The sequence below is a fragment of the Heterodontus francisci genome, chromosome 30, assembly GCF_036365525.1.
Source record: "Heterodontus francisci isolate sHetFra1 chromosome 30, sHetFra1.hap1, whole genome shotgun sequence".
NCBI classification, from domain to species: domain Eukaryota; kingdom Metazoa; phylum Chordata; class Chondrichthyes; order Heterodontiformes; family Heterodontidae; genus Heterodontus; species Heterodontus francisci.
Genome location: NC_090400.1, coordinates 33,787,716 through 33,805,992, shown reverse-complemented (window position 1 = coordinate 33,805,992; position 18,277 = coordinate 33,787,716). Strand labels below are relative to the sequence as shown.

The following is an 18,277-nucleotide window of genomic DNA, read 5'->3' as shown; positions in this document are numbered from 1 at the left end:
AATTACCAAAGATCAAATATTTTATCATGTTAAAAAATGAAAATTGCATTCTTGTTTAGCTACAGGTTCTAACTGCCAGCCTGCTGATGGCCATAATAATGGACATAGATATTGCAATCACATTTGTGCAGTGGGGCGTTTTATTTTTCTATGCATGTAAATGACTATGGCAGGACAACGAAGCAGCTCTTGCTCATAATCCAGTGAAAAATTGAAACATGTGCTTTATATAGTTTGGAATTGGAGCATTATTAAAATGTCACTGATATTTTGTATCACATGTCATATTTTCCTTTCTCCTCTCCTGAAGGTATTGACTTATACTGGAGTAGTTTCGTAGGTGTTTGCAACTATTGCATTGCTCACGTGGCTATTTTGAAGCATGAGCCTACACAGCTATTCGACCATAGAGTTATCACAGGCCTCATTTTGTCTACACACTTTATAGTGCAGTGTTGCTGGATGGTACTGTGATCTTCTTCCCCCTGCTTAGCCCAAAGAAGCTAAGGCCAATTATATTGTCACTACTATCACCATTGCTGGGATCAGCTAACTCAACAGCAAGTGGGATCTTCATGGTCTATGTATTTACCAAAATATAGTTGCCCTGAATATCTTTGGGCTGCAATCCCACCAGTACTAACTCTGTCACATTTGGCAAGATCACTGGACAGTCTCTACAAGAACAGCAGATGTCTGCTGCTGGGAATTGTGGCACCTGTCTGCCATAGGAAGGCTTCCTCCACCCCTCTTTCCACTTCCCATACCATTCTCCCCGCCCGCCCACCGCCCCCCACCCCTCCCCAGCTGACACAATTTCCTTCCACTTTCACCCTTCTGGAGGCCAGTATACTTCATCTCTCTTAGTTTGCCAGTCTCCCATCTGATACTGGATCTTTTCTGAAATTTGGAAGCGTAAACTCCCCACCTGGGCAGCTCTGCCTTGGATCCGCTCCACTGGCTCCACCTCTTTGTCTGTGTAAGGTGTAGGTGGAGTTCCACTTTCACAAGGCAAACAGGGAACTCTCAGAATTGGTGGGGATCAATGGTCTTTGGGCTCCTGCCTATTCCTGGGATTTTCAACCAGACTCTCACCAGTTATGGTGTGATTTTGGTGGAATTCACAAAGGCATTCAGAAAGGAATTCAGGGCCTACTTTTTAAATGGAAAAGATGTTTGCCTGATTGCTGAACTCTATCTTGGCTCCTGTGAACTCTGTTATTTTGCTATTCTAGCCTAAACATAGGAGACAGTAAAGTCTCAGTTTTGTTCCTATGATTCGTCTCTTCTGAGGCATCACAAACAATTTTCCAACTTCACCCTACCTGCTTCTTTTGTAATTGTACACACATGGGATTATTAGTACCCCTGCCTGGTCACTTGTTCTTACTGAAGAACCTAAGCTTCTCCTCTCAGCTGTTCAGTTTAGTCCTGGATTTTGTCCTTGCTGCCCTTTGAATCTTTAACCATTATCTTAGATCTCTTATTGCTCCAGCAAAAGCAATGAAATAGTAAATATTTATATGTTTGTTTTCAATACATCAGTTCAATTCCTTTAGCGCAAAATAGCTTATCCAAAACATGTCCTTAACATTAGAAATGAGACTATAACTGAATAGAAAAACGCAAGTTTTTTTGTATATTCAAATGCCACATACAATTTGGTTTACTGGAGCTAGACATGAGTTATATGTTAAGTGGAATAAAATTACTGAACTTATAGGTAACTGGGTTTACCCTTATGATTGAATGGATAATTGTTTTATCTATTAGAATTACATGTTATACATTTCTTTCATCATGGGATATTCACTTCATGGGTAGTTGCTAAATTACTTTTTTTATTCAGTCTGTTTCTGTTGATGGTAAAGCCATCTCCTTTCCTTTTCCAGCCACCCTGGGTACATTAGATTTCAGTTTGCTGTACGACCAAGAAAACAATGCTCTCCATTGCTCAATAAATAAAGCAAAGGTACGTAATCTTAGAAAGTTGCAAATAACAAAGAATCTATTTGTAGGTATCACTGTCTCTTGATTTTGCTTTGCATTTTCTAATGCATGCAAATTGCTCATTTATTTTTCTAAAATATGCCAGTTAATTCAATTAACAGTTGTCAGCTTTATCAGTAGATAAGATAATATCGGATCAAGAGAGAGCTATTGTACAATTTGATTAAGGAATGAATTGAATTCATGAATGCTGCACTGATTAATCTAATAGCTTACATCTGTCATCTTCACTTCCTGTATATCACCAATAACAGAATTTACTTTTCTTGACACTTTTCCTCCTTGATATCCTGCTTGATCCCAAGCTGAGCTTCTTTCCTATCTCTAATCCATTACCAAGACCGATTTCAACTTCTGCTGAAATCCTAAGCCACACAGCCTCAAGGCTGGACTTCTCCAATGTTCCCCTTGATGGCTTCTGAGCTTCCAGTCCTCATAAACTACAGCTTATCCAGAATATTGTGAACTGCATCACCACTCAGAAACAAAGGCCCACGTCACTTTCCATGCCAAACTCCATTGGTTCCTTGTGCTCCAGAGAATTGACTTGAGGTTTCTTGGGGCCCCATTCAAATCCCTCCTTGGCCTTTCTCCTCCCAATCTTCCCAATATTACCTCCTGTTTTGCACTGGACTTTAAAATATTCCCATCTGTGCTTGCTTTCCATTCCAGATTACTTCAAACTCACTGACTTCCCAACTAATCAGGTCAGCAAAGACTTGCCTACCATTGCACCCCAGCTCCCCAAGCCCAAAAGTTAGCCAGTTGACCTGCCAAGTGAATCAACTACTCACCTCCTAAGTGTTGGCTTGCTCAGAAACTACCCCCAACTGAGCTTATTTGAGTGAAACCATTCCAACATATTATGTGTGAATATTTGCTGGAAAATCTTAATAACATTCATTCTTTCAAACTGATGTGAGATGCAGGAAAGACTATTCTGGACAGATCCTTAGTCTGAATATAATGCACATTCCAGAAGCTGTCTGTTGTGGATTGAACTTCTTGTGAGCTGAATTCAATAGCATCACCTAAATATAAATTAGCTGAAATTCCTCCGAGGACAACATTCCTGAAATGTGGCACTTCCTGAAGGCTCTTGCCTTTGATCATGCTTTGTGCCATCCTAACTGCTCTCTTTTCTCTCCTTGGTGTCCCCTTCTTGTCGACCACCCTGTAGCGCACTCTCAGATCTGTCTCTCTATTGAGGAAATGTGATAGAAATATAAATTGTTATTTTGTATGCATAACTTTAGAATCTAGTAAAGCAATAAAACCACAGTACTATTTCAAATGTGTGATGATCTTATCTTGGTCATATTCTTGTGAAATGCATTTACTTTTTCTTGCATATCTACATGTAGAAAATCCCACTTCTAAACGAGCCGATGTGCATAGAGGTTATGAAGTTACATTGGATTATATTTGAAGGTTTTTATTTGTTCATGGGATGTGGACTCACTGCTATTTATTGAGCATCCCTAATTATCCTTGAGAAGGTGGTGGTGAGCCACCTTCTTGAATCGCTGTAGTTCGTGTGGTGTAGATACACCCACAGTGCTGTTAGGGAGGGAGTTCTAGGATTTTGACCCAGCAACAGTGAAGGACTGGTGATATATTTCTAAGTCAGGATGGTGTGTGACTTGGAAGGGAGTTTGCAGGTGCTGTTGTTCCCGTGTGGCTTGCTGTTGTTGTGCTGTTGAAGAAGCCTGGCCGGGGGTGGGGGGGTGCGGTAACTGCAGTGCATCTTGCAAATGGTACACACTATTGCGACTATGCACCAGTGGTGGAGGTGGTGAATGGGGTGTCGATCAAGCAGGCTGTTTTGTCCTGGATGGTGTCAAGCTTCTTGACTGTTGTTGGAACTGTACTCATCAAGGCAGGTGGAGAATATTCCATCATATTCCTGACTTATGCTTTGTAGATGGTGAAAGACTTTAGGGAGTCAGCAGGTGAGATACTCGCCTCAGAATACCCTGCATTTGACTTGTCTTGGTAGCCACAGTATTTATGTGGCTAGTCCAGTTAAGTTTCTGTTCAATGACGATCCTCAGGACATTGATGGTGTGGGATTCAGCAATGGTACTGCTGTTGAATGTCAAGGGGAGGTGGTTAGACTCTCTTATTGCAGATGAGGCACATGTGTGGCACGAATATTAGTTGCCACTTATCAGTCCAAGCCTGAATGCTGTCCAGGTCTTGCTGCATGCGGACATGAACTGCTTAATTATCGGAGGAGCTGCAAATGGAACTGAACACTGTGAACATCAGTGAACTGCCCCACTTCTGATTTTATGATGGAGGGAAACTCATTGATGAAGCAGTCGAAGATAGTTGGGCCAAAGACTCTGCCCTGAAAAATGCCTGCAGCAACGTCCTTGGGCTGAGAAGATTGGCTGCCAAGAACCACAACAGTCTTGCTCGGTGTAACTCCAGCCAATGGAGAGCTTTCTCCCTGATTCTCATTGACTTCAATTTTACTAGGGCTTCCTGATGCCGCACTCGTGGTGCTGTCTTGATGTCAAGGGCAGTCACTCTCGACTCACTTCTGGAATTCAGCTCTTTTGTTCATGTTTGGACAAATGCTGCAATGAGGTCTGGAACCAAAGTGATACGAATGGAACCCAGGTTACTGCTAGGCAAGTGCCACTTGATAGCACTGAGTACGACACCTGCCATCACTTTGCTGATGATTGAGAATAGGCAGACGGGGCAGTAATTGGCCGGTTTGGATTTGTCCTGCTTTTATACCTGGGCAATTTCCCACTTTGTTGGGGAGATGCCAGTGCTGTAGCTGTACTGGAATGGGTTGGCTAGAGGTGCAGTTAGTTCTGAAACACAAGTCTTCAGCACTGCAGCCAAGATATTGTCAGGGCCCATAGCCTTTGCTGTATCCAGAGCACTCAGCTGTTTCTTGATATCACGTGGATTGAATTGAATTGACTGATGACTGGTATCTATGATGGTGGGGAGGAGGCCGAAATGGATCATCCACTCAGCCCCTCTGGCAGAAGGTGGTTGCAAATGCTTCAGTCTTGTCATTTATATGTGTGTTGGACTCCACCATCAGTTAATGAAATAAATCTGGAATAAAAAGCCATGAAACTACAGAATTGTTGTAAAAACCCATCTCCTTCACTAAGGCCCTTTTATGGAAGGAAATCTGCCGTCCTTACCTGGTCTGGCCTATAGTTAATTTCAGACCCACAGTAAAATGGTTGACTCTTAAAAGCCCTCTGAAAGGGTGTAGAAAACTACTCAGTTGTAGCAAACAGTTATGAACAAGTATAGCAAGAATAAAACTGGATGGACCACCCAGAATCGGCCTGGGCACCAAATACGACAAAGGCAAGCCCAGGCAAACTTGCAAAATCCTCCTCACTAACATGTTGTCATAGAAAATATGCTTGGCCTTTTACTGAGGTTGAGGATATTCATGGAACCTGCTTCTCCCATTTGTTGTTTAATTGTTCACCACCCATTCATGACTGGATGTGGCAGGACTGCAGAACTTTCATCTGACCCTATGGTTGTGGAATCGCTTAGCTCTGTCTGTAGTGTGCTGCTTTTGCTGTTTAGAGTCATTTGTGGCACATAAAGAGGCCATTCAGCCCCATCGTGCCCATACCAGCTCTCCATTGAGCAATCTAGTCAGTTCCATTCCCCCGGTCTATCCCCATAAACCTACAAGTTTTTTTCCTTCAGCTGTCTATCCAGTTTCCTTTTGAAATTATTGATTGTCTCTGCCTCCACCACCCTTGTAGGCAGCAAGTTCCAGGTCATTACCACTCGCTGCATAAAAAAGTTCTTCCTCACATCCCCTCTGCATCTCTTTCCCAAAACCTTAAATCTGTGCCGCCTAGTCCTTGTACCATCAGCTAATGGGTGCAGTTTTTCTTTGTCTACCTTATCCAAACCTATCATAATCTTGTACACCTCTATCAAATCTCCCCACAATCTCCTTTGCTCCAAGGAGAACAACTTCAGCTTCTCCAACCTAACCTTGTTGCTAAAATCCCTCATCCCTGGAACCACTCTGGTAAATCTCCTCTGCACCCTCTCAAGGACCCTCACATTCGTCCTAAAGTGTGGTGACCAGAACTGACATAATACTCTAGTTGTGGCCTAAGCAGAGCTTTATATAGGTTCAGTATAACCTCCTGCTTTTGTATTCAATGCCTCTATTTATGAAGCCCAAGCTCCCATATGTTTTGCTAACCACTCTCTCAATATGTCTTGCCACCTTCAAAGATCTATGTACATGCATCCCAAGGCCCCTCTGCCTCTACATACTGTTTAGAACTGTGCCATAAGTCTATATGACCATGCCCCATCCCTCCTGCCAAAATGCATCACCTCACGTTATTCTGTATAAATTCCATTTGCCACTTGTCTTCCCATTCTGCTAGCCTATCTAAGTCCCTTTGCAGCTGATTTGTATGCAATTTTGATTTGTTTAACATGTAGTCCTGTGTTGTAGCTTCATCAGGTTGGCACCTTTTCTTTTTAGCAACACCTGATGCTGCTCCTGGCATGCTGTTCTACACTCCTCATTGAACTAGGGTTGATCCCCTTGCTTTATAGTAATGGTAGAGTGAGGGACATGCCTGGCCTTAAGGTTCCAGATTGTGGTGGAATACAATTCTGTTGCTGCTGATTTCCCACAGCGCCTCATGGATGCCCGGTTTTGAGCTGCTATATTTGTGCTGAATCTAACCCATTTGACACGGTAATAGTGCCACTCAACATGGTATTGGGTATCCTCAGTGTGAAGACGGGACTTTATCGCCACAGGACTTTGCTGTGGTCACTCCTACCAATACTGTCATGGATAGATCCATCTGCAATGTGTAGATTGGTGGAACGAGGTCAAGTAGGTGTTTTGCTTGTTTTAGTTCTTTCACCACCAGATATAGGCTCAGTCTGGCAGCTAGATCCTTCAGGATTTGGCCAGCTCAATCAGTAGTGGTGCTGCAGATCCAGTCTTGGTGATGGGCATTGAAGTATCCCACCCAGAGTGCATTCTGTGCCCTTACTATCCTCAGTATTTCCAAGTGGAGTTCAATATGGAGGAGTACTGATTCATCAGTTGAGGGAAGGCGGTAGGTGGTAATCAGCAGGAGGTTTCCTTGCCTATGCTTGACCTAATGCCATGAGGCTTCATGGGGTACAGGGGCAACATTGAGGACTCCCAGGGCCACTGCCTTCTGACTGTGTAGCACTATTCAACCGCATCTGGTGGGTCTGTCCTGTGCCCTGCCAGGCTATTGCTTAAATAGTCTCTGCAACAACTCTCCCAATTTTGGTACAAGTCCCAGGTTGTTAGTGAAGAGGACTTTGCAGGGTTGACTGGGTATACCTTTGTCATGTTTGGTGCCTAGGTTAATGTCGGGTGGTCCATAGGGTTTTATGCTTTTAACTTTTCATAACAGTTAGATACAACTGAGTGGCTTTCTAGACCATTTCAGACAACAGTTTAGGCTCAACCACATTGCTGTGGGTCTGGAGGCAAATATAGGCCAGACCAGGTTTCTAGCAAGATTTCCTTTGCTAAATGATCCTAGTGAACCAAATGCATTTTTATGACAATCCTGTAGTTTCATAGCTTTTTATTCAAGATTTACTTAATTAGTTGAATTTAAATTCCCCAGCTGCATTGGTGCAATTTGGACTCATGTCTTTGGATCATTAGTCTAGGTCTCTTGATTATTAGTCCAGCAACATGCCCACTATGCTGTCATACCCCTAGAAGGTATGAAACTAACTTGAAATTGGGTCAGGTGAGATGTAATGTTCAGCACTTTGAGTTATTAAGATATTGCACTAAAATATGTGCTTGGTGGTCTGTATGATTTTATCTTTAACTTTTTTTATAGCAGTTAGATACAATTCATCATCACAGTCCAAAATAAAAGGCTGTTTCTAATTTAGAACAGAAAACCCTGTTTGATGATATGGCCTTGAATTTTTATTGTGTCATAGAAAATATGCTAGACCTTTGTCTGTCTTGCTGTTGCTCAGCAACATCTCCTCCTTTAGTTCTCTTTTAATCAAACAATCTGACAAGAATCGGTTTGATCAATATTTTAGAAGAAAGGGAAACTCAGACACAATAAAGTTTGCCATGACCTTTCATTATCAATTGTGGTCAAGGCTGATGAATTTGAAGTAATTTCGCATTCAAGGCCTGCAGATCAGGAAGGCCTATTGAATTCCATTCTTTGCACATTTGACATTGTGTTTTGCCAAAAGTGATGTTTTGTAAAGCAAATGTTCCACACAGCCAGCCTATATTGAAAGCAATTTAGCATTTGCAAAACAGAAACTTTATCTAAACTAAAAGCCATTCTATAAGGAAGGGTGTTGCCATGGAATCAAAACCTACCGTTATATGTGTCTGAAGAATTGTGATCCTCATGGAGATGTTTGTAAAGTCAATCCTTCGCTCAGAGGAACCTTGCAATAAATTAAAAAAAAAAAATTCCCTGCAATAAAAACTTCTCAGTTCTGTTTGCTGTCATAAAAGTAGCCTATTGGCAGATAAGGGTTAATGTTGTTTGCACTTTCAATATCATTGAACTTGCTTAACGATGCTATCATAGACCTCAAGGGATTATAAATTTTACTTGGTAAAAATAGACTAAGGCAAAAGAAACTTCTGAAAGAAAGTTATATTGGATGTCTGCTTTTTGAATACTTGAAGCTGCTGATCACACAATCATCATTGCAAAATAGGCTTTTATTGGTGAATTTTACATGTTTTACATTGTGATTAATTTTTGAATTTAAATTAAAACAATTGGCAGTGGGTGATGAGTGATGTTCTAGGAATATATTGTATTGAGGATATGATAACCATGTATAGTGGTGATAAGATATGGCTTTTCATACTGTATGTTGTAAGTCTTCCTGAATGCAAAGTGGCCGCCAAGAAACCGTTTTTCACTATTGATTCTTCTAAACACAGTGATCAACACATTAATCTCTGTTAACCTTAAGGAACACACGCTCGTCACCTGTTTCATCAAATTGAATTGACCTGCCGAATCAATAGACCTTTAATTATTAATGGTACCCAGTTCAATCTTAACACCATTTCTTTCAACCCCTCCACTGTCTCTGATTTGTCAGTCTGCCTATCCACCATCCAGTCGTAGATCAGTAGAAATTTCCTCCAACTAAATACTGGGAATGCCATAGCCACTATCTTCAGTGCCAGCCACAAACTCCATTCCCTAGTTACCTATGACAATGTTGAACTTGTTGGTCACTTCAATTAACCAGGACTTACTTCAGAGTTAATAGGGAGCAGGTGATGCTCATTGCAGTTTGTATTTAAGGGCTAGGTTTTACCCCAGGAGAGTTAGGAGTTAGTCCAGAAGGGGTGGAAACTGGTATTTGTACTGAACTGTGGATTGAGAATAAAACAATTGTGGATCATAAACGGTCTCCTGCTTCCTGACTTTGGTGAATGGATATCTGCCAGTTGATCAACCTACTCCATCCCTTTTACTGGCAAGTACCTGGGGCTGAACCAGACTACGCAACCTTGGTGTCATTGTTGAACCTGAGATGAACTTCCAATCACACGCCTACACCATTGCTAAGATCACCTTTCCATCTAAGTAACATCGCCCGACTCTGCCCCTGCAAATGACATACAGAAGTGTTGGCAACCATTTTCAGCCAGATGTGCCAAGTGGGGGCGATGATCCATCTCGGCCGCCTTCTGAAGTCCGCAGAATCACAGATGCCTGTCTTCAGCCAATTCGATTCATGCCGTTTGATATCAAGAAAAGGCTGAGCGCACTGGATACAGCAAAGGTTATGGGTTCCAACAACATCCTGGCTGTAGTGCTGAAGACCTGTGCTCCAGAACTAGCTGTGCCTTTAACTAAGTTGTTCCAGTACAGCTACAATATCTACCCAATAAAGTGGAAATGTGCCCAGGTATGTAATGTCCGCAAAAAGTAGGACAAATCCAATTTGGCCAACTACCACCCCATCAGTCTACTCTCAATCGTTAGCAACGTGATGGAAGTGTCATCAACAATGCTGTCAAGCAGCACTTAACAATAAAATAAAAGCAAAATACTGCAGATGCTGGAAATCTGAATTAAAAACAAGAAATGCTGGAAATACTCAGCAAGTCTGGCAGCATCTGTGGCGAGAGAAGCAGAGTTAACATTTCAGGCCAGTGACCCTTCATCAGAACTGGCAAATGTTAGAAATGTAATAGGTTTTAAGCAAGTAAAGCGGGAGTGCGACAAGAGAAAGCAAAAGTGAAGGTGTTGATAGGACAAGGTCAGAGAATAAATGACCAGAAAGTCATGGAGCAAAGGCAAACGGTATGTTAATAATGTGGTGAAAGACAAAGCGTTAGTACAGATAGGGTGTTAATTGACAGAAAAATGAATAGCCCTGGCCCCAAGCACAAACATGGAAAAAAAGTGTGTACGTGCAGTAGAAACAAACTAAAATAAAATAAACAAATAAAAAAGAAAAACATAACTAAAAATAAAATGGGGGCCCGTCATGCTCTGAAATTATTGAACTCAATGTTCAGTCCAGTAGGCTGTAGTGTGCCTAATCAGTAAATGAGGTGCTGTTCCTCGAGCTTGCATTGATGCTCACTGGAACAATGCAGCAATCCCAGGACAGAGATGTGGGCATGAGAGCGGGGGGGAGTGTTGAAATGACCAGCAACCAGAAGCTCGGTGTCATGCTTTTGGACTGAGCGGAGGTGTTCTGTAAAGCAGTCACCCAATCTGCGTTTGGTCTCCCCATTTTAGAGGAGACCACATTGTGAGCAGCAAACACAGTATACTAAATTGAAAGAAGTACAAGTAAATTGCTGCTTCATCTGAAAGGAGTGTTTGGGGCCTTGGATAGTGAGGAGAGAGGAGGTAAATGGGCAGGTGTTATACCTCCTGCGACTGCATGGGAAGGTGCCATAGGAAGGGGATGAGGTGGTGGGGGTAATGGAGGAGTGGACCAGGGTGTTGCGGAGGGAACGATCTCTTTGGAATGCTAACAGGAGGGGAGGGGAAGATGTGTTTAGTGATGGCATCACGCTGGACGTGGCGAAAATGGTGGAGGATGATCCTTTGGATGTGGAGGCTGGTGGGGTGGAAAGTGAGGACAAGGAGAACCCTGTTGCGGTTCTGGGAGGGAGGGGAAGGGGTGAGGGTAGAGGTGCAGGAAATGGGCCGGACATGGTTGAGGGCCCTGTCAACAACAGTGGGGGGGAATCCCCGGTTGAGGAAAAAGGAAGACATATCAGAAGTGCTGTCGTGGAAGGTTGCATCATCAGAGCAGATGCGTCAGAGATGGAGAAACTGGGAGAATGGAATGGAGTCCTTACAGGAGGCAAGGTGTGAGGAAGTGTAGTCGAAGTAACTGTAGGAGTCGGTGGGCTTATAATGAATATTAGTAGACAGCCTATCCCCAGAGATGGAGCCAGAGAAGTCAAGGAAGGGAAGTGTCAGAGATGGACCATGTAAAGGTGAGAGAAGGGTGGAAATTGGAAGAAAAGTTGATAAAAGTTTTCTAGTTCCGGGCGGGAGCAGTCATCAATGTACCGGAAAAGAGTTGTGGGAGGGGGTCTAAGTAGGACTGGAATAAGGAATGTTCGACATATCCCACAAAAAGACAGGCATAACTCACCTCCTTCAAGTAAAAGGTGTTGCTAATGGGTACCCACATGGGTCCTAGTTATGCACTTACCAATAACCCGTGCGCCTATACTCAGTTTGGATTCTGCCAGGACTGCTCAGCTCCAGACCTCATTACAGCTTTAAGAGATGAATTCCAGAGGTGAGATGAGAATAACTGCCCTTGACATCAAGACAGCATTTGACTGAGTGTGACATCAAGATGCCCTGGCAAAATTGAAGTCAGTTGGAATCAGGGGTAAACTTTCCACTTGCTGGTTTCATAACGTGTTCAAAAGAAGATGGTTGTGGTTGTTGGACGCCAATCGTCTCAGCCTAAGAACATCTCTACAGGAGTTCCTCAGGGCTGTGTCCTCGGCCCAACCATCTTTAGCTTCTTCAATGAGTTTCCTCCCATCATAAGGTCAGAAGTGGTGATGTTTGCTGATGATTGCAGTGTTGAGTTCCATTTGCAATTCCTCAGATAATAAAGCATTCAGTGTACACATGTAGCAAAACCTGCACAACATTCAGGCTTGGGCTGATAAGAGGCAAGTAACATTTGGGTCTCACAAATGCCAGGCAATGATCATCTCCAATTTTCTGGATGAGTGCAGCTCCAAGAACACTCAAGAAGCTCGACATCATTCAGGATAAAGCAGCCTGTTTTGAGTTGCACCCCATCCACCTCCTTAAACATTCACTCCCTCCACCACTGGCACTGTAGCTGCAGAGTGTAGCATCTACAAGATGCAAGGCAGCTTCTTTGACAACACCTCCCAAACCCACGATCTCTACCTCCTAAAAGGACAAAGAGAACAGGTGCATAGGAGCATAACCACCTGCAAGGTCCCCTCCAAGTCTCACACCATCCTTGACAAGACAGCCTTCTTGATCGGCGCCCCCATCCACAAACTTAACCAGTCACTCCTTCCATCACTGGCAGAGGCATGTACCATCTACAAGATGCACTGCAGCAACTCGCTAGGGACAGCACCTCCCAAACTCTCAACAAGGACAGCAAGCACATGGGAACACCACCTGCAAGTTCCCCTCAAGTCACGCAGCATGCTGACTTGGAAATATATTGCTATTCCTTCGTCGTCATTGGGTCAAAACCCTAGAACTCCCTATCTAAATAGCACTGTGGGTGTACCTTACACCACATGGACTGCAATGGTTCAAGAAGGCAGTTCACCACCAGCTGCTTGAGTGCAATTAGGGATGGGCAATAAATTCTGGCCTTGCTAATGACCCTCACATCCCAAGAATGATTTTTTAAAAACCCAGAAGGGTTAATGACAGAACATGGTCACTTCTCAGTCAGTTCTGAGGAGTATTTTTGTTCGCTTATCAAAGGCCATGATAGAATAGTTGTGTTTAGATTTCCATGGTTTCTGTGGAATACTGTGCTTAAAATAATGGAGCTTATTTTCAACTACAATTGTATGTCATTCCCAAATTTGTAAGAACTGGTGCCAATCCCATCTAAAAGGTCAAGTGAGAACAACATTCTTTGGTATGAACCTTACATCTCTGATGCAAATCAATTTGTTCAATTATTCACAGTACCAGGTACAGACTCCAAAGAGGACAATTTTCATTCCCTCTGTTGCGCAGGAATGGGGCAGTAGCGTGATTAAAATAGTAGCACAGCACTTGCCCCACAACACCTGCCAAGGTCGGGCTCCCCACCATTTTGGTTGCAGCCTTGTAATGGGCATTCATGGCACTCCCTGGAGACATCTGAGAGCCTCATTAGTCCCTACAAATCATAGTTCTGTGCATCAAAGGGACCCTGATGTAATTTTGAAGTACCAATGTGCCCATTCTGGCAGTTGCTACTTGCCATTAAGTGATCTAACCAGTGATCCTCCAGTCACTCAGGAAAAGGAGAAAAATAGAATTGTGAATAATTGTTTTGGAATCAGGAAGAACATTAATGCTTCTCTAGGTCCCATGAAAATGCACCCACTGTGCTCCACTGCCACGGCCCTCCCTCATATTCTCTCCCACACTGCCCCACACACACCCTCCCCCTCCCCCGCCCCCCCCCCCCCTCCACGCCTCTTTAATTACATTGAGTGGCTAGGATCTGTAGTGGAACCGTTGGAGTTTTGGTTCCCCCCCATGTTCGGCGAACTGCTCCAAATGTGTGATCAGTTTTCCAACACAATGACAATGAGACCCATGTGTGAAAATTGCCCAGGTCTCGGATCACTTCCATTTGGGCTGGTGGCAAACTTGTTCCACCTGCTACCCCATTGGAAACAGTCACACAAAAATACATGTTAAGCAGTCTCAAAATCACATTAGATGTTGGAAGTAAAAGTTGTGTGCAAGTCAATTTTGAAAGGATATAACCAATAAAAGGTGTATGAGGAGGGCAAAGTTCTTCAAGCCTTTGAAGAGCCTTGAAAAGCATTTCCATTCATTAACCGCCTTTGCTGAAGGGGCAGGGATTGGCGACTGAAGGGAAGTAAAGCCTAGATACAGGCATGGGTTAACTGACAATTGACTGGCCAAACCAGCATCCAAACGCCTGCTTGATGCCTGCCAAAGACAAGATGGTGCTGTACAAATTGCTTGTGAGGAGGGTTTCCTACTGTGCCCCTGCATAAGACCATCTGTTAGCATGTCTGCAAGGGAATGCAATTAAGTTTCAAGTTACACTGACCATGACTGTTTTTGCAAATCCCAGCCTAGGCTGCACAATGGCTACAAATGGCCATGAAGCAGATGGCAGAATTGTACATCTGCCTTTCTATTAATCCAGTCCCTGAGAAGGCAAATCACCACAGTCTATGCCAACTGGATATTTCAGGACTTACAGTAATAGATTATAGTATCTTGGGGTGGAGAAATGTGGTGTGAGTTGTGAGCAGTGCAGCCAACTCAGGTAATATGCATCCTTGATCATCCTGGCATGCTTTCTTTCATCCAGTGCCATGTAAAGCATAACATGTGGGTGCCTCTGAAGAACCATTCAGCATATTCAGGCTTTGACACATCTTAATACCATCTGGTCTGCTGGATTCCACAAGCACAACATCTGCCAAAGTGGGGCCATTTCATCTTTATGTGAGATTACAGGGGCAGCGTGACCTGCCTGGCATTTCCTCTGTAGGTTGCCCTCTTCCCAATAGGTCAACTCAAAGGGAAACCAAAACAAGAAATGCTGGATTCACTCAGCAGGTCTGGCAGCATCTGTGGAAAGAGAAGCAGAGTTAACGTTTCAGGTCAGTGACCCTTCTTCGGAACTTTTATCAAAGGGAAACCCATTGGTGCCAGTAATGATACTGAGACAAAAGAAGTTATAATTAAGAACAACTGGCACAAAGACTAAATGCCACCAAGACTGAAAAACTAATGAACAGAAATAGACCTAAAACACTTCTACAATCTGTGCCCATTAAATGACCTCCCACCTGTTTGTCGAGTCTGAACTTACATTTAGCTGTGCCAGATACAGATCCTGAAATTCCATAAAGTTTTGACTAGTTCCACCATGACTCTGGCAGGAAATCTGCATGACGCTCCTTATACCACTTCCCTAGGGATTTTGCTGGTCTCCCACCAGAGTTACAGTTGGAGATGAGTGGACCCTCAGAGTTTCAGCCCCACATGATCTTTTTTAATCTGACAGTTACAAAGGTTCCAAATTAAAGAGCGTTTTGATGTTCTCAATCTACTTCCTGGTGAAATCAAGTTCACTTTGTTTAAAATTTAAAGTAATTTAACTCTATTGTGCTGCCATTTGCAGAAAATAATCCTGTTCACCCTTTCATTTTCTACTAATGCAGTACTGAGGGAGTGCTGCACTGTTGGAGGTGCTGGCTTTCGGATGAGATGTGCAAAACCAAAGCTCCAACTGCCCTCTCAGGTGGATATAAAAGATCCCATGGCAATATTCAATGAAGGGCAGGGGAGTTCTCCTAGTGTCCTGACCAACATTTATCTCAATGAACAACACCAAAACAGCTTATCTGGTCATACATCACATTGCTGCTTGTGGGGGCTTGCTGTGTGCAAATTGGCTGCTGTGTTGCCTTGGCTTAGAACAGTGACGGCATTTCAAAAGTACATCATTGGCTGCAAAATGCTTTGAGACATCTTAAGGTCATAAAATACCCTATATAATGTTTTTTCATTTACCCCAATCCCACTGGTCCAGGGAGCAAAGTGTCCGCTGACCTATTTCCTGATCTTGGCCTACACATTTATTGAGACCTCAAAACCATTCCCCACCAAAGATTTGTCCAGCTCCTTCTTGAAATAGTTAATAAACACAACATGAATTGTTTCTACTGAAAATTGTACTGCATTAGAAACATTTTCCTTTATGAACAAATACGTATCAAATAGCAAACGATAAAAACCAAGAATCAAAATAATTTATGGAGTAGTTTATTTCAAAATCTATATAATGGCAGAGTTACCAATTATTAAGAACAACAGCCATTTGTATGAAATCATTTTTATTATAGATCAAAAGCAGCATTACAGTGCATGCTTAATCACTTTTAAACAGTATGAAAGGATTCAGAATTTAGTTATCATTAACCATGATTAAAATAATAAAATCACCTAATCATTTTTTTTCCCCAAAAAAGTGTTTTTTGACCAATATGTACTTCTCTTAGGAGTTTGGTTGTTGATATATTCATGGTAGAATGCTACAAGATTTTGGGGGCTGGTCTGATCTGTAGTGGTGATATGATCTTAATTTATTCACAAATTGAGAAAAAACAGACACTGTTGGTCCTGCTAAGGTCGTTGCACCATTAATGTTACACTTTTTCTGTCATACTTATTTTTGTTACTCATCAGCTCACGTTTCTTTCATTGCATGCTTTTTTGAGGAAAGGTACCAAAGCTTTGGCACAAAAAGGTAAGAGTTGTTGCCCCTTCCTCCCGTAGTGTACAGTGCTTATAGTTGCTGATAAAAACAATACCCATATTTCTCAGATAAATGATAACAAAGGCCTAGAACTTGTTTTTTGCCTGAATTTGGGCTGAAAGAGGCCAGTGGCTGGAGCACGGGAAATTGGTCCTCCAGTCTCATTTGTATATTACCGGTGAGCTGCGGGCACTAGAGACAGCTTGCTGATCGTTGGGTGGGGAAATGAGTTAACTGGCTGAGGGCATCAGTTAAAACTGGAGAGTGAGGCAATTAGGGGGGGTTAGTGTGAGCTCAGGCTGCCTGCGGCCTGTAGTTTAATGTGGAGCCAGGCAGAGCATTTCTGCACATTCAGTTATGTATAAAATTGTGCACTCACCTTTTTGGTGACAGCCTCCAAGGGCCTCTTTAAGGATCACTGGTTTAGCTGCTGAATGTCAGGGAAAACGTTGTCCTGAACCAATTTCACAAAAGGGCCTGAAACTGGCCTTAAGCCCCCGATTTGCATCGGTAATGGGCCTAATGCCTGCTAAAGTTGTCAGCCTGTATCACTATCGATTGCACCGCACCTCCGGCCCCTACTGAGCGTGTGCATGCCTTAGTGGACTCTTTTTATGTCTATTTCTTGCCTGAAAAGCGAGTGCTGCAAATCTAATTTCTAGGCCAATGTTCTTTTATCTGATGGGATATGATAGACTCCTGCTGTTAAGTGCTAGTTACTGTTATTGTTTTGTGTGGATTAGAAATATGATACTGGTAGTACAAATAGTTAATAATAACCAAAAAGTAATAACCTTTACTAAATGCATGGCTTATTCTTTAAGTTGACCATTTTTATTTCCTTTTCTGAAACCCACTAATAAGGTTTATCATTTCATGATTAGCCTGTTAATTAGTTTTCTGGTAACCCAGTTCCATTATGGAGAGAGGGTAATTGAAATTCCTAACTTGTAAGTCTCCTTTTAGTACTAAGGGAATGTATAATTAGTGGCTGCTGTGGAGAGCCCAGGAGTTTGAATGGAGATGAATGGCCACATGAAAAGAAATTATGAAGAAAAACTATGTGAGAGGATACATATACAATGTCACATTTATTATCAAGAATTGCTATTCTTTTGTGAAAGTGAAAGCACCACTATCCAGAAATGCTTCAGGCACAATAGAGTAATGAAAGTTTTTTCCATGAGTTCGCAGTGAGTTGGCAATGTAGTATTACTTGGTGATTTTTTTTAATGTTGTTCGTATTTCTGGTCTGGAATTAAAATGACTGTGAAATGCTGTCAGCTGAATTGATGGTTGTGATATTTTGTAGGTCTTTTTTATTTCCAGTTGCATTGACAGTTGTGACTAAGCTATCCAACAAAGTTTAATAAATAAATACCGCCTTTTTAGTTCAGTAAATTGTTTAGTTCAGCTTAACCTCCTGTAAAATTAGCAGATGTGACACAACGTAAGCTTATGTCACATTGACTAATATTTACTTTCTCTGTCACTTGACTGAGTCCAAGTCGGCTTATAACAGCTGCAGTAGTGTTCCAAATATCCTGCTCTCATCTCTTTAATATTTTTAAACTGAAGTCCAAATTTAAAAATGTCCATCTCAGGCAAACAAATTGCTTGAAAATGTCTATTTACTAAAATGTAGTTTTTTTTCAAGCCATTATTAACTATGCTGTAGCATATCTATTGAATAAAGGAATTTATCTATTGACTA

General features: G+C 42.4%; 1 protein-coding gene across 1 annotated transcript in view; it reads left to right on the top strand.

The window, feature by feature from the left end:
* Window positions 1-18,277, top strand: part of LOC137346498 (double C2-like domain-containing protein beta) — a 273,543-nt gene that overhangs the window by 53,190 nt on the left and 202,076 nt on the right. Inside the window, exon 2 of the mRNA XM_068009961.1 lies at window positions 1,893-1,972. Coding sequence (XP_067866062.1) covers window positions 1,893-1,972 — 80 coding nt within the window. The remainder of the gene's footprint in view (window positions 1-1,892; window positions 1,973-18,277) is intronic.